The 17688-nt window shown below is 35.4% G+C and overlaps 1 protein-coding gene across 2 annotated transcripts in view; it reads right to left on the reverse strand.

Moving 5' to 3' along the window:
• The window catches only part of Mrps35 (mitochondrial ribosomal protein S35), a 49980-nt gene extending 32887 nt beyond the window's left edge, over positions 1-17093 (reverse strand). Inside the window, exons 1-5 of one of the 2 annotated variants that reach the window (XM_027934254.2) lie at positions 16947-17093; positions 12453-12499; positions 11164-11331; positions 9121-9181; positions 4711-4850 (exon numbers count right to left, since the gene is read on the reverse strand). In XM_027934254.2, the coding sequence (XP_027790055.2) occupies positions 4711-4850; positions 9121-9181; positions 11164-11331; positions 12453-12499; positions 16947-17058 (528 nt within the window). In that variant the 5' untranslated portion in view covers positions 17059-17093. The remainder of the gene's footprint in view (positions 1-4710; positions 4851-9120; positions 9182-11163; positions 11332-12452; positions 12500-16946) is intronic. The other variant, XM_027934255.2, reaches the window with a different exon arrangement.
• Between the last annotated feature and the right edge of the window lie 595 nt (positions 17094-17688).

Raw genomic sequence — 17688 nt, forward strand, 5'->3', positions numbered from 1 at the left:
AGTAAAGAAAGTTATTAATCAGGAGTTAGGGGTATACTCAGTGGAAAAGTGCTTGTCTAACATGCAGAAGGTCCTGATCTCTGACACTGAAGAAACCATGCTTTAAAAATTACAAATCAATCACAGCTACATCAGAAAATCCTGGCAATTATCTATCTGTTAGCACTTAATACAAAAATAGATTTAACACATTTTTGCTATATGTTCTTACTAGGATACAGGCTACATACAGTACAAAAAAAAAAAAACCTTTTTTTTTTTTTGAGGTTTCTTAAAGGTACCTCAAAGAGATGGGCAGTTCTCCTCCAGATGAATCAAAAGTACATTAGTCAGGGCTATTTGGAGTAATGGCTGATTCTTCGACTAGGACAGGGAAAATGTGAGATGAGTCTGGAGTATTTTATAGTGACATATAATAAGAAAATGTTTAAAAATCAGATGATGGAGGTATGGCAAAGAAATAGAAAAGCCAATTAAAAGAGTATCAAATAAATATCCATGAGTCCATACTGACATAAATGGTTGAACAAATATATATATGTGGGAGAACAGACAAATTTTCCACATAGAATTCCAAACAATGAATGTGGTATTTCTCCCTCAAGGAGGTATAGCATAACTCCTGACCCCTTAAGTGTGGGCTTGGCATAGTTACTTCGCTTTCCTGGAAAGGACAGGAAAAAGGTAATTTTTTTGTGTGTGTGGTGATAGGAATTGAACCTAGGGCCTTGTGCCTGCAGGGCAAGCACTCTAACAACTGAGCTATATCCCCAGCCCAGGAAAAAGGTAATTTTATAGTGGAGAAACTGACAAATGCTAATTAGCATCAGCCAGGTAATCAAGGTTAGCATCATCAGTGAACAATCACGTAAACAGCCAGTACTTTTGATATAATGTGATAATAATGGCAATTTATGTCTGGGATTTTCCCCCTCAAAATACATAACAAGTTGAAGGACATTCTAAAAAAATACATAATTAAAATTCTTAAAATTGTCAAGGTCAAGTCAGACACAGTGTCTCTCTCACACCTGAGTCCCAGCACTCAGGAGGCTGAACAGGAGGACCATTTGAGCCTAGGAACTTGAGGCCAGCCTGAAAAACACAGTAAGATCCAGTCTCAAAAACAAAACAAAACGAAATATCTTTTAGGACTGGGGTATAGCTCAGTGGTAGAGTGCTTGACTAGCACGCATAAGACTCTGGGTTTAATTCCAGCATGGAAAAACAAAAAAACTGTTAAGGTCATCAAAAACAAGTCTAAGGAACATCACAGATAAGAGGAGTCCAAGAAGACATGATGACTAAATATAAAGTGGTACCCTCAATGGCATTCTAAAACAGAAAAAGAACATCAGGTAAAAGCTAGGCAAATTCAAATAAAGCATAGACTTTAAGAATATTATATCAATATTAAATCATTAACTGGATGCAGTGAGGCATGCGTGTAATCCCAGCAGCTCAAGAGGCTGAGGCAGGATAATCTTTAGCTTGAAGCAAGCCTCAGCAACTTAGAGAGAACTCACACAACTCAGCAAGACTCTGTCTCTAAATAAAATATATAAAAAGAACTAGGTTCAATCCCTGATACCAAAAAAATTAAAAAAAATTAAATCATTAGCCCTGATAAATGTAACATAGTATAATGTAAAATGCTACCAAAAGGAGAAAATTCAGAATGAAAATATGAGAATCTTCTGTAGTTTTCATGAAACTTTCTGTAAATTTTAAAACTATTCTAAAATACAAAGTTTAATTTAAAAAATATATATGAAGTAACTGCCCCATGACTGCTGTGTTTACCAAGACTTCAAATACTAAATTACAAGTTACTAGGGCAAAAATTTGGAAATGTAATACCATGTAGTATGCTCCAGGTAAGAGGGGTGATTTGATGTTTCTCCAAAGCAATATTGGAAAGGACAATGATCCTAAATACATTACTAGCAAAGCAAATCAGCAGCAGAGTAAAAGAATGATATGCCTAGAGTTCAGAAATGCTTCAGTAATTGGAAAACTATTGATATAATTCACTGTTTCAGGAATTCAAAGGAGAGCATTACAAAAATGCTAATAAATTAGGAATAGGATACATTTCTAATATAACAAAGACTATTAAGCTGAAATTCTACCTTATGCTTAAGAGACAAAACACTAAAGGCATAGTCATTAATGTACAGAACAGCATAACAGACAATATAAATACTATTTTAGAAATTTTGTTTAATACAAATGACCAAAAAAAAAAAAAAGCTACATGTAATTAAAAGGGGGAATTAACCATGACTTATCAATTATTTTTTTTAACATTTATTTTTTAGAAGTAGTTGGACACAATACCTTTATTTTATTTATTCACTTTTATGTGGTGCTGAGGATCGAACCCAGGGCCTCACATGTGCTAGACGAGCACTCTACCGCTGAGCCACAATCCCAACCCCGACTTATCAATTATTTACTGGAAAACTTCTGAAAGAATCCACTGAAAATTTCTACCATACCAATTTTGGTTTCTAAATACCACTGTACACTAACAGGTATCAGGGCTCCTTAGAGAAATGGCTGATTCCAAGTCTACAATAAGAAATATACACCTTGATCACTGTTTTATACTAGAATACAAGCAAACTCAAATGCTAATAAATTGGAACAAAAGGAACCAACTTAAAAGAGTACCCACTGGCGAAAGTTTAGAATGTACTTTGAGCATCAAAAATAATGAAGCTGGGGGCTGGGGTTTTGGCTCAGCGGTACAGCGCTTGCTGAGCATGCATGAGGCCCTCAGTTCAATCCTCAAGGAGGGAGGGAGGGAGGAAGGAAGGAAGGAAGGGAAGGAAAGGAAAGGAAAGGAAAGGAAAGGTATTGTGTCCATCCAAAACTAAAAAAATATATATTTTAAAAAATATAATGAAGCTGGGCATGATGGTACATGCTTATGATTCCAGTGTCTTGGAAGGCCAAGGCAGGAGGATCTCAAGTTCAAGGCCAGCCTGGGCAATTAGCAGATCCTGTCTCAAAATAAAATAAAAAGGGCTGGGGATGTCATTTAGTGGGTACAACATCCCTAGGTTCAATCCTCACTACCACCAGGGGAAAAAAATATTTTACTTGATTAAAACTTATTGAATATATCCACCCATAGGTTAGTCATTTAAGGGAAAAGCAAAACAATCAAAAACAACTCCACAATAGAATGCGCAGGTTTTAAGTCTCTTAACCATGTGCTCAATTTCACTTTCAGTCTACTAAGAAATCAGACAACCAGACCTTATGTGTCCTATGATGTAATGTAAAATACACAGCAACATCTATATTCTTGTGAAAACTGCTAAATAAAATGTGGTACATCCATAAAATAAAGTATTATTTTGCAATAAAAAGGAGTAAAAAAGGACACATGCTAGAACAGACAAAACATACTGAAAACATTAAGCCAAAGAATACATATTTTATTATTCAATGTCAAGCATAAGCAAATTCATAGAGACAGAAAGATTAGTGGTTGACGGGTGTCTAGAGCAACTGAAAAGAGGTTAATGAAAGGGTAATAATATCTACATTCAAGAATGTATAAGAAAATAGGCTTTCTCACAATCTGCTAGTGTTTTATTTTTTACATATTCAGCAGAAATTTTTCAATTTATATCAAACAACTTCAAAGGAGCTACTTCTTTTGACTTGATCTTCTTTTTTAAAAATACTTTTTTTAGTTGTTCATAGACCTTTATTTTTTTTAATTTATTTATATGCGGTGCTGAGAATCAAATCCAGTGACTCACACATGCTAGGCAAGCATGCTACCACTGAACTACAACCCCATCCCTGATAGTTTTTCTTTTAGGAAATTATCTTGGGAGCATAATTTGGAACATATACAAATATTGGTTTCTAAGGATACTTATTACAACTTTTTCCATAAAAGAATATTATTGGTGTGGGGGATGTAACTCAAGTGGTAGAGTACTTGCTTAGTATTCATAAAGCACTGGATTTGATACCAACACTACAAAACAACAACAACAATAACAAAACAGCACACTGCATCCCAACCTCAAAAAAAATTGTCCAGGCACATAAGAGATGTTCACATATACATTATGTAGCCATTAACTATAAAATTAAAGAATGCTTAAAAATATTGGGAATTATTCACAGTGGGATAGGGAGTGGAAGCATGGGAGGAATAGATGAACTCTAGATAGGGCAGAGGGGTTGGAGGGGAAGGGAGAGGGCATGGGGTTATTATGATGGTGGAATGTGATAATCATTACTATTCAAAGTACATGTATGAAGACACGAATTGGTGTGAATACACTATGTATACAATCAGAGATATATGAAAAATTGTGCTCTATATACATAAGAATTGTAATGCATTCCACTCTCATATATAAATAAAAAATAAAAATAAATCACTAGGAATTATTATTATTTTTTGCTTAATTCTTAATTAGTGAAAAAGAACAGATTACTACAACATACATGGTATCATCCCATTAAAATATACAAAGGGTACCTGTATTTATACTAAAATGAGCTACTTATTAATAATTATTATTTTTGAATGGGAGAATTAGAGACAATTTTATTCTATAACTTAAAACTTCTGTATTTTCCATGACAAATATGTATTAATTTTGTAATCATATTACAAAATGTATTTTTAAATACAGTATTCTAATGATTCTTATTTTTTAACAAATCTCTTACCCTTAAGGTTACTACTCGAGCTTTAGGGTTTCGAATAGATGGTCCTGATGAAACATAATCAGCTGTGTCAATTTCAATCGGAAAATGCTTCTCACATTTCTCATCACTGTCTAGTGCAGCTGGCCATTCAGTACAGAAATCTGAGAATTTAAAAAGTTATAGTTCTGCAAATAATTCCTCATTGTAATGTGTAATGACAATACCAAATTATTTATATAACTCTCAGGTCACATGAAATGACAACACAGATTTTCTTTACACACACATCATCATTCCTTATCCCTTTTCTTCTTCAGTACAAATAGGGTACTTTTTTGGCAGTTTTTTACTGGAGATTAAACCCAGGAGTGCTCTATCTCTGAGATACATCTCCAAATCTTTTTACTTTCTTGAGTCAAGATCTTACTAAGTTGCTCAGGCTGGCCTTGTGCTTATAATCCTCCTGCCTCAGAGCTGACTGTTGGTATTAGAGGCATGTGCCACCATGCCTGGCCCTAAGGAGGAATTATAGGAATGATTTGGATAAATTAGGTTTGGTGGAGAACAGTGTGTTCAGTTAAAAGAGAACCCTCAGGTTTTGGTGGAGCAGTAACTTCTGTGGTAGAGTATGTGCTTATCATGCATGAGGTTCAATTCCCAGCCCCAAGATTTAAATAAATAAATAAAATTGAAATGTATTATGGCTCTACATATACCTTTTATGGGACAATTTAATTCTTCCTTATTAATTAAAAACAAACTGTTCACAGTGCCCACAGCATTACTGTTTGTGAAAAGCAATGGATAATGTTAACTCACTCCAAAATGAAGGTTATAAAAGATCAGCTGAAAGGAATTGAAAGAGGCTCTAGAAAAGTTCTAAGAGGAAAGCAAGGTGTAGTCAATACTTCTCCAGAAATGGAACTGACTAAAGCCTCAACTTGAACAGGCATAAAAGCCTAAGTCATCCTTATACGAATCCTAACAATAACTCATGTTTCTTCCACATGACTTCTGTGTGCCAATGGGGCTAAATGAAAAGAGAAACAGCTTTGTCTTCATATATTTGGTCAAAACAGCCCAGAGTAGAGGTGGGACTGGGTCTGAGACCTAGGCCACAAAAGGAAGTTCCAAGCATGGTAACTGTGACCATGGCTTTCTGTTGATTTCCAGAGCACAGGGGTATTATGTCAGGTCAATGAGGAGAAGAGCACTGCCTTTCAGCCTCCCATTAGTATCAATAGCTGACTTCATACTGTCCTATTCCTATGGAGTTAGTGTGATAGAGGGCTTCTGGCTTGAGATGAAAAATTCTGAGTCTATTAGGCTCCCCTTCTCATTCCTTAAATTCCCTTACTTTAAGTAACTGGTTTCTTGGGCCAAACAAGTTAGATCTCACAGATTCATGGCTTTCTCCAACAAAGCCCAACTGCAAGAAAGGCTGGTCATAAACATACGTGGATGTAGGAGCTCCTCTGTGATAATTTAAGGGACAGTAAGAGATACTTTGCTAACACTATATTCCCAACATAACAATTTTCTAATATGAAGTACTATATTTAATTCCCTTTAGGCTTAATTTTAAAATCAGAGTCAGTAAAATTTCACTCTGAGTTACAAACATTCTCTGATATCTGTGACTCAAAACATGCTCACAATTTAAGCATAGCTCACATCATTCTTTAAACATCCTGTTCAAAAGATAAATATTCAGTTATCTTGAAGGGAAACATAATTTTGGAATTAAGAACATTTGACATTTTAAAAAAATGAACAGAGCAAGACTTTTGAGTTTAGATTTCAATCCCATCATGAACAAATTCCAACATCCTGTACCATAAGATATATTACTGCCAAGCACTTTATAAGAGACTACTTTGGAGAATTATGAGTTCTTGGGTTTGTACTGAATCTTTTTCTTTTCTTTTAAACTGTGAATAAGTCATCTCAATCTCCAGATGATAATTATAGTTTTTAAATTCAATTACCTAAATTATGTGTCTAAAAAAAAAACACAGCCAACTGGAGAGTATATAATAGACTCCTGTTAGCCTTTACTCATCCGATAGGTGAGCAATGGACTAGACATGAATAAAAGACCTTGGTTTTTATTCAACTTCTACCACTGATTATTAAATTTCTGGCAAATTACCTAACTTTTCTGCACTTCAGATTTTCCCTATTTGAAAGAGAACTGAGAATATTTGAAAGATTTTGAGTTCTTTGGAAGATGGAATCTAAATCCAGAGGCTGGCAGAAGTGTAAAGGCACAATTAAGCAAAGATTTAAAAAAACTTATTTAAGTACTGTAAAAGAGAATGCTATGGGCTGGGGATGTAGCTCCTTGCGTAGCACATGTAAGACACTGCGTTTAACCCTTGGCACCACATAAAAATACATAAAGATATTGTGTCCATCTACAACTAAAAATATTTTTTAGAAATGCTACTCTTCTAAATGTGCCATATGAAAGCCTTTGGTTTAAAAATTAGGAATTTTAGAAATATTTCATTAAAATAAGCAAATACTAGATTATAAACACACATTTAAAAATAGTGCTTAAAAAGAAGAAAATTGAAATTTATCACAGTGTAGAGTAATGCACTTGTTAACTGACATTACAAAGGATCAAAAAGTGATACTGATTTGTGCCAAAAGGCACAAAAATTTGGAATAGTCATCAATTTTAGTTCAATTCCAAGCACAAATAAAAACAGACAGACACCCGAAAAGGCCATTGCATTATCCCAAAGCAACGGACCACATTAAATAAAATAGGTTTTTCTATCCTCATTTTAAGAGAAAATTACTATTCCTCTGATTTAGGACCCTTTGATACCTTTTCCCTTACATTTTTTAATGTAATGTCCTCCCAAAAGCTCAGATTGAATCATAATTATGTTCATTATCCTATATTTCCTTCCAACATAAACAACTTACCTATAAAATGTTTCTGGGTTTCTTTTTTTCTCCCTGAAAAGCCTTAACAAGTATGCTGAACATTTATACAATACTTTAAAAAAAAATTCTATTTTAAATTTTACTTTTTTATAGTACTAGGTATTGAACCCAGGCACACTCTACCACTAAGCAACATTCCCAGCCCTTTTTTTATTTTTTGTTTTGAGACGGGGTCTTGTTAAGCTGCCAAGGCTAGCCTTGAACTTGCAATCCTCATTCCTCAGCCTCCCAGGTACCTGGGATTACAGGAGTGGACTACTGTGCCAGCTATACATTTTTTAGTCAGCATTAATACATTAAGACTTTATCCAAAGGTACTAACTCTTGAGTTAAACTACAAAATCAATCACTAATAGCTATGAACCAGGAACAATTCAAAATGCGCTTATCCTATATATAGTCCAATGCAAATTAGATCAAAATTAATTTGGAATGTATACATAATTAGGAAAACACATAGAACCATGAACAAAAATTTGTCTTTTCCTTTATGCATGTAAGGAGAAGTAGTAATTAGTATAAGTGGGTGAAATCTATGTTTATGCCTATGAATCAACAGATATTGATCAAAAATTAATAAATCCAGAACTGGAGGTGTTAATCACATTCTGGTGATTACTTTTATTATTTATTCTATATACACACAACATAAAAAGTACTTGTTATAAACATAAGTATAAATAAATACTCTCTGAAAGTAATCACTAGAACTAAATAATGAATAAAAGAGAACATTTCTAGAATAATGGGCTTGGTATGGAAAAGAAAACATAAGACTTGTTTTTGATTCACCATATGCATATATCACTTCTAATTTTTTAAAAATCTTAACAATTTCATCAAAATAGCTGTTCCCTGTGTTGTATCCCATTACTGAACCCACTGACTATTGTGATACTTAGCATTCTTCTTTACTATCCTCAGTTTGAATCATATTGATTTGTATTTACTGGCAAAACTGTAATATTTTCTTCAATTTTTTAATGTATGTGACTTAACAACTCAACAGTAAGTTCAAAACATGTGAGCAAGGATTATGGTTCAATTTCTCTTTGTTACTGTCTAGAGTGGTGAGGGAAAAAAAGTTGCAGATTTGATATCTAATAATTCACTGAAAACAACTTAAAAATCCTTCATTAAAAAAGAAGAAACTGGGCTGGGGTTGTAGCTCTGTGGCAGAGTGCTTACCTAGTGTGTGTAAGACACTGGGTTTAATTCTCAGCACTGCATATAAATAAATAAATAAAACAAAAGTCCATCAATAACTAAAAAATTAAAAAAAAACAAGAAGAAGAAACTGACAATCACTCAGAATATAATAGCTAATGTTTACATGGACTTATGCAGGCACTATTCTAAGTATTTTGAATCTCATCAGACCTGAGATTATCAATTTTTAAAAATCTGTCTTTAAATTTTTAAACGTTGTTCAAAGTCAACATAAAGTTTATTTGAAAACATATTACTTACCTTTAAGAGCTTCACAGTGTTTTTTAATTGCTACAGGAGTCAAATGCAGAAAATTGGGAATCTAAAATAGAAAATTTTAAACAATAAATTACAGCTTTTTTTTTTTTTTTTTTTTTGAGAGAGAGAGAGAGAGAGAGAGAATCCCTTAATATTTATTTTTTAGTTTTCAGCGGACACAACATCTTTATTTGTATGTGGTGTTGAGGATCGAACCCAGCGCCGCATGCATGTCAGGCAAGTGCGCCACCGCTTGAGCCACATCCCCAGCCCAACTTTTTTTTTTTTTTTTGAGACAATGTCTCTCTAGGTTGCCCAAGGTGGTCTTGAACTTGTAGGCTCAAGTTAGATTTTTGTCTGAGTCTCCTAAAGAGCTAGAACTATAGGTCCGGTAGTTAAATGTAATAAAAACATTAAAAAATGTAATTTTCCTCATAAAGCTAAATCATAGGCCAATAAACTATGTAGCATATAAAATCTGGTAGTTCTTTTACAATATTAAAATAGGCACTGACCATTGGTATTATGGGCTGGGTGGCTTCATTTACTATACTTTTATTTTTTTGACACAGGGTCTTGCTATTTGTACAGGCTGGACTTGAAATCGTGATCTTCTTGCCTCAAGCCCCGCAAGCAGTGGTATTATAGCCTCTCACCACTACTTTCAGTTTATATTTTTGAAACATGAAAATGCATACCTCAAGTTCATAAAAAGAAAAAATAATAGCTAACGTTTACATGGATTTACATAGGCAATGTTCTAAGCACTTTAACACATTAGCTTAGTTAAGTGTATTCAATGATACTGTGACTTTTTGAATAGATGGCATGCATTAAATGTTTGGATTTTTATATTTATTAAAATACCATTCACAATCATCAACATTATTATAAATATACTTATGTTCTCTCCCACCCAGTGACATTTTCCAAAGGCCTTCCCTTTCAATTAAGTTCTCTTTCTCTTCATTTGAAGAAAAGGTTTGTTTTCCTCAATGTTTGCTTTCTTGTGTCTCTTGAAGTATTCCTATTTCCAAATTTGATTTACACTTTGTCCAGTAGCAGAGTACTGCTTCTTCCTCTTCCTTTTTCACTTTAAGTTTTTTTGTTTTGTTTTGTTTTTTATAGTTGTAGATGGACAGCATGCCTTTGTTTTATTTGTTTCATTTTTATGTGGTGCTAAGGATTGAACCCAGTGCCTCACTCATGCTAGGGAAGTGCTCTGTCATTAAGCAGACCCCCTTTTTCACTTTTTAACATTACCTTTTAAATAAACTTTTTTGATTCTGAAAGAAGACTCTCATCTAGTGGAAAATAGTTCCTTTTCTACTATAACTTCCATTGTATGTTAAAAGGAAATCATCTAAGATATGCACTCTCAGACTAAGCATTTATGTTTTCCTTTTTAAAAAAATCTATAGTACATAAATCATTATAGATGCTATCAAATGAAGCTTTTAAAGTGAACTATTTTGTTTTAAGCAATAAATCAGGTAAAGTTGGTGGACTATCACAATAATATTAAACAATATTCTACCTTTCTGGAAAGAAAGTTTTAAAATTCCTCTTTTAAAAATGGAATCTTATGGATGGTGAAAGGAGACCCTCATCATTATACAAAATACATGTATGAAGATGTGAATTTGGTGTCAACATACCTTACATATAATCAGAGATATGATAAAATATTGTATAATGGTGTATTAAGAATTGTAATGCAAAATAAATAAATAAATAAATAATAAAAAAGAAAAAAAAAAATGGAATCTTCACATCCTGATTCTCAATCTCAAATTAGCTTATTTCACTATTCTTAGAGGCTACAAGGAAAGACACAGACTGATTAATTACATTCTCAAAGGCTTAGGATTCTTTGAATCTTTTGTATCGTGAATGATCAAAGTACAATATTATCACCTGGAAAGAAAATTTATATTAAAATACAATATGCTGCTATATACTGAACCTTGAAGGTGGGTAGGAATAGAGGGGAGATCAGCATTTGTTTAGGTATGTCTGAGCCAATATACCAGCAGTTAATCTTACCTTTAAAAGTTCCAGATTTCCCTCCTTTGCCATAGGCACTCCTTTGTTTACTGGATAACCCATTCGAATAGGTAGAGGTACCGTGGAGGGTTTAAATGGTGCTGCAACAGGGTAAACACTAGGCCAGTCCTGGTCAACAGCCATTTTCTCTGTCCTAGGAGGCAGTGCCTAAGAAACATAAAATACTTAAAATTTTAAAACATATTCTTTAATTTTAAACCATAAGCAGTAATTATGAGAAATAAAAGTGGAATTGCAACCTATATAAAATCTGGCCTCCAACAAATCTATTGCTGTTCAAATGAAAAACCTACTTAAATAATCTCTGAATTATTTCTTCAAACTCTCTGGCAAAGATCTCTTTTAATGTCACATTTCCTTCACTAAAAATTGATTTATTTAATTAGACTTTCAGCAGTTGTTTTACATTTTATTTATGCAGTATATTTATTTATATATCATACAATATTTCTTTCATGGAAGTCAGTATATAAGGGAACACTAAGAACTTGGAAATAAAAAAATAAGTACTTGGAACTTGGAAATAAGTAAATTAGGGCTAAACAGATTGAATAAATACATAATGAGAAATTATATGTCTCCCGAGCCCAGAGAAAAACTACTTGATAGCTTAGTCAATCATATTCACACACACACACACACACACACGTATGTATGTGTTTTAAAATACATATATTAAAACACACACAATACATATTTTTTTAATGGTAGAAGGATGGCTAGCATACAAAAGTAGGCTTTAAGGTGGCAAAATGCAGCAATGTCCATCTAAGCAACATCAAAACCAGTATAGTGTATGTCCTAGAAGCAGGTAATATTCCTACAAAAACTACCGCCTAGATGATTACAATTTGGTGCCACTTAACTTCCAGCTAATGTGCTTTTGTTCTGACTCCAAGCTCATCAACTGACCTTATAATTTGGATTCCTCCATAGAGATACCTACAGGGTAAGACTGACTGGTTGGATGAATGCATACACCCAAGCTACATGACTGACAAGGGCATCATAAAAAATAGTTCTATATTCTGTTTCCTGGGAGTATATGAGTAAGTATACCTCTTAAAGATGACCCATTTTTATGGGTACAGGGCAAAAAAGGTCAAAGATTAACAACCCCTACTGGGACTGTGGCAATCACCCAATAAACATGACTTTGTGAAGCCTTCTCTAACAGAACCCTTCTGCCTTGTGATGAGCATCTGCCTCTCTTTAGAATTTCAGAAATCATTAAAATAGTGTATAGTAGAGTATATAAATTGTTTTACCTTTCTTCTCAGCTGCCTTTCACTTTTGGATGTTCTTTCTATTGTACCTAAAAGATAACATAATAGTCATCATTATTCCTTATTGCTAACACAATTTTAGATATTTAGTGCCGGACATGATGGTGCATGCCTGTAATCCCAGAAGCTCGGGAGGCTAAGGCAGGAGGATCAAGAATTCAAAACCAGCCTCAGCAATTTAGCAAGGCCTAAGCAACTCAGTGAGACCCTGTCTCTAAATAAAATACAAAATAGGGCTGGGGATGTGGTTCAGTAGTTGAGTGCCCCTGAGTTCAATCCCTGGTTAAGACCCCCCCCCCCCCTCAAAAAAAAAAAAAAACAATACTTAGTAACATAAGCATGAAATGATAATCTGTTTTAAGTTCAGATTAAAATCATCTTAACAAAAACAAATAGTCTTTAAAAGTTCACAGTTACATAAAGTTTATTTTGATTGCTGATACAGTGAACTCATCATCTAAAGAAATATTTTTCAATAAATTTTAAGGTTCACAGTAAAATAAACTTACTTTCCCAAGTTAAAATACCTAGTTAGAAATAAATATTCTGAATATTTAAAGATAATTGTTTTTTTTTTTTAAGAGAGAGAGAGAATTTTTTAATATTTATTTTTTAGTTTTCGGCGGACACATCTTTGTTTGTATGTGGTGCTGAGGATCGAACCCGGGCCGCACGCATGCCAGGCGAGCACACTACCGCTTGAGCCACATCCCCAGCCTGATAATTGGTTTTAAATGTCCTAATTATAAGTATAAAAATAAGTATTCTGAATATTTAAAGATGATTGGTTTGAAATGTCCTAATTATAAATATACTTGCTCATATTTGGAATCACTCTATTCTATCAAAATGTCAGCCCTTCAGTTTTTCCTTCTCTATTATATATTAGAAAAGCCAGTGATACAATAATTAACACCAATAACAAAAGTGGCTATTCCTACCAATCACATGATTATAGAAGAATGTGGATTACTTCAAACAGAAAATACCTTTTAAAATCTTACATTATGTTTCTCTAAATGAATGTTTTGCTATCCTAGAACAGCTATATTTATTGAGCATTTTCACATGAAGACACTGTACTAAATGATTTTCATTATTTCATTTAATCTTACTCATTACAACAAACACAAGTACTATTATTATCCTTCTTAAAGGTCTATTATATTCAAGAAAACTAAAGAGCAAAAAGTTAAGGTGACAAAAGTATGACTCTTCATAATTTGATCACTTTCCCTTACAAGGTTCTGCAGCTACAATGAATTTCAAGTACCAGACCCTTTAGTATTTCTCTCAACTTTCTGTTCTTTACTTATAATGTGCCTCCCATCTTCCTGGCTCCTGCCCCATCCCTATTCACTCCATTTCTTCATCTGACATATTTCATTTCATCTCACAATACTTTACCATTCACTCATTGATAAATTTAAGTGCTGCTGTGTACCAGAAACTAGGAAGTCAGCAAAGAACAAAAGAGACAGTCCTTCCTTTCACAGAATGTAGAATCTGTCAAATAAGGCAGAATTTTAGCAAGTGATTTCAATAAACAGTGTACTATTATGGATACATACAGCAAGGAACTGAATCTAGTCAACTAGTTGTTGTTGTTTGTTTGTGTGTGTGTGTGTGTGTGTGTGTGTTAGTTACCAGGTATGGAACATAGAGTCTCATGCATGTAGACAAGCACTCTACCATTGAGCTGTCCCCAGCTCTGTTTTAAATTTGGAGGCAGGTTCTCACTAAATTGAGCAGGCTAGCTTCACACTTTTGAGATTTTCCTGTCTCAGTCTCTCAAGTACCCAGGATCACAGGCATGTGCCACTAAGGCCAGCATTTTTGTTAATTTGAGGTACCAACTTGACTGGATTAAGAGATAACTTGATGGCTGGTAAAGCATTATTTCTGGGTGTGTCTGTGAGGGTATTTCCAGTGGAGATTAGTGTGTGAGTCAGTAGATTGAGTGGATAAATTCCATTCTTAATCCCCCCCATTGAGGGGAAGGATAAAATTGAAAGGCAGAGGAAAGGTGAATTTGTTTTTTAACTCTCCTGGAGTTGGAATACTTTTCTTCTCAGACTTGGACTGAGCCACTCTACTGACATCCCTGTGTTGCCAGCTTGTAGATGTCTGTTACGGGACTTCTCGGCCTCCTTGATCCTGAGCCAATTCCCTTAATAAATCCCTTCATCTACTTATCTACCTTTCCATTCATCCTACCAGTTCTGTCTCTCCTGGGAACAGTAACTAATATGGTTGTGGGAAACCTCCCAGAGGAAGTAAACTTTAAGCCAAAACTTGAAGGATGAGTAGGATGTAGCCCAAGCACCCAACAGGTAAGAAAAAATATTTGGAAAAAAATTTGGAAAATCAATGTAAGTAAACAAATTCAAATTCAATGTGGCTGAAAATGTAAGAGAACAGTGAGAGAACTGAAGAGTAAAAAAGAGGCTAAAGATATTTAATGGATGTCTCAATTATAATAAATGCTTGGCAGAGTTCTTCACTTATTTCTTCCAGTCTTCCCAATCCATTTAAATGGTATTGCAATTCATCCAATTGCTCAGGACAAAAATCTTAACAAGCTTCCTTGAGACCTCTCCTCAAGGACCACAACAAATCAATAAATCCTATCAGCCCAAACTTCAAAATCCTAAATCCAACTACACCACCTTTTTCCTATAACCTCAAGACACCATCAAGACATTCAGACTACTGTAACAGTAGTCTCTGGCTTCCACTATTACCCTCCAAAATCAATTCTCCATTTTTATCCATTCAGCAGCCAGGGCCTTTTAAAAGTGCAAATCACATCACTTCCCTATTCAAAGCCAGCAGCTATCCAACATGATCCCCAGCTTTTAATAAAATTCAAGCCAAATACCAAAACTAAATGCTTCCAAACCATTTATAAGAGCAGTCCATTACCTCTGACATCTTGTCCTACCACTCTCCCATTTGCTCACTAGTTCTAGGTGAAAGTTGGCCTTCTTTCTGTCCTTGATCACATCCCTAAGCTTATTCTTACTTGTGGGCCTTTCACTTGTAGTTTCCTAGGCCGACAATGGTCTTATCCCAAATACTGTATGTCTCTAGGCTCTGTTTAAGATTTATTTCCTCAGAAGTCTTTCCTGACTATCTCATCCTACCCTATAGCCACTACTCCACCAATACATCATTCTCAATATTCTGCTTTATTTTTCTTCCTAACAGTAAACACTTGACATTTTTAAATTAATTTTTAAACTTATATATGACGGTGGAATGCATTACAATTCTCATTACACATATAGAGCACAATTTTTCATATCTGTGGCTGTATACAAAGTATATTCACACCAATTCATATCTTCATAAATGTACTTTGGATAATAATGTCCATCACATTCCACCATCATTTCAAACCCCATGCCCCCTCCCTTCCCCTCGGCCCTATATAGAGTTCGTCTATTCCTCTGGGGCTTCCCCTCTCTACCCCACTATAAATCAGCCTCCTTATATCAGAGAAAACATTCAGCATTTGGTTTTTGGAGATTGGCTAACTTCACTTAGCATTATATTCTCCAACGGCATCCACTTACCTGAAAATACCATCATTTTATTCTCTTTTATTGCTGAGTACTATTCCATTGTGTATATATGCCACATTTTTTTTTATCCATTCATCTATAATACTTGAATTTTATATAGCTGGTTTACTTTTTTTTTTTTTACTCAGACTTTCCCAACAGGATGTAAACTTCACTAGCTCAGGGACTTTGCTGCATCCCCAATATCTAGGGCACTATCGAGCATACAGTAGAAGTTAAGTATTCAGAGAATAAAAAATTTTAAATAAACAGTGTTAAGGCTATGAGGAGCCACTATTGATGCATTAAGGAATTTACAATTTACTTTAAAGACACGAAAAGCCCTTAGAAGTGAGACGGGATGGCCTGACACTGTGCTATGATAAGTATGAGAAATACACTACACAGTATTTCTCTGTCAACAAATTTGTCTTTTCCACTATCTTTCTCTGTCAAGAACGCTATCAAGCATCCCTATAATCTCTGTTGGAATGAAGGTCATCCCATTTGGTGACCTGGGATTCCCAGTTGTACTTTCTTCTAGCACAGCAGTATACCTTTTAAATATTAGGGAAACTCCAAGGTTCAAACACTGCCGACAAACCTTATCATTGAGCACTAGTAACCAGAGGGAGACCCGGGCCGTGGCCCGGGGGGCGGGAACACCAGAAAATGCCGGTCACCACGAAAGAGAGCAAGCTTTCTGGGCTAGTGTCCAGAACACGCAGAAGAGGGCAGCCAGGAAACCCGGGGGCAGAAGACGACCCACACCTGCGGCCTTCCTAGTGGCCCCGCAGGGAAGAGGCCGGCAGAGGAAAATCGGCCTGCCCGGGACTCTACGGCCTGGTCGGGCCGGTGTTCCGCCCTTTCACCTCCCCCCAAACCTGGAGGCAACTCGGCAGACACTCACGCAGGCCAGGTCTCCGAGCGTGAGTGGCCGGGGACACGGCGGTGGAGAAGGTACTCAGAGTCCTAACCCCCGGCTGAAGGCCGAGCCACAGGCGGACCACGGGTGCCGCCATGCTGCGAGAACGGAAAGCGAGAGGAGGAAAAAAGTCTTCCTCGCCCCCAAGGGGCGGATCTGGGCTACGGCACGCCTTCCCGCCAGCCTGGCCCCGCCCCCGAGAAGGGGATGCTGGCTCCAGCGCCTGCACACTCAAAGACCCAGTCTGAAGTGCAAGGAGATGTCCCCAAATAGAAAAAAGTAATAAAAAGAGAGAAACGATTTTTAAAAATCAAGTTAGTTAGTTCAAAAACAATTGCGAATAAGGCCCATAAAGGATTGGGGAATTGTGACTCACACGGGGCAGATGTATTCTGGATGGGATTCTCAAAATAGGAGTCAGGCCATCTACTCCCGGGCCCCAATTTGCAATGGCTGCTTGCAACACTTTTATTAAAGTCTTCAAGTAGTGCAAGTGATTTGTGATAAGGGGAGGGCAACGTTATCCTCTTGTAGTTAAAAGTATAGCTTCCTGCAGATTTGGCATGCTGTGAGCACTGTGTGTGTATAGCCTATAACTCTTAATGATTTGGTTAGTTTGTCAGATAGCATTAGAATTACAAAGTAAGAACTCACTTGAACATAGAACATAGCGTACTTTTTTTTTTTTTTAATATTTGGGTTTTTTTTGTTGTTGTTGTAGTTGTAC

This window comes from Marmota flaviventris, chromosome 3 (assembly GCF_047511675.1).
Source record: "Marmota flaviventris isolate mMarFla1 chromosome 3, mMarFla1.hap1, whole genome shotgun sequence".
Lineage (NCBI taxonomy): Eukaryota > Metazoa > Chordata > Mammalia > Rodentia > Sciuridae > Marmota > Marmota flaviventris.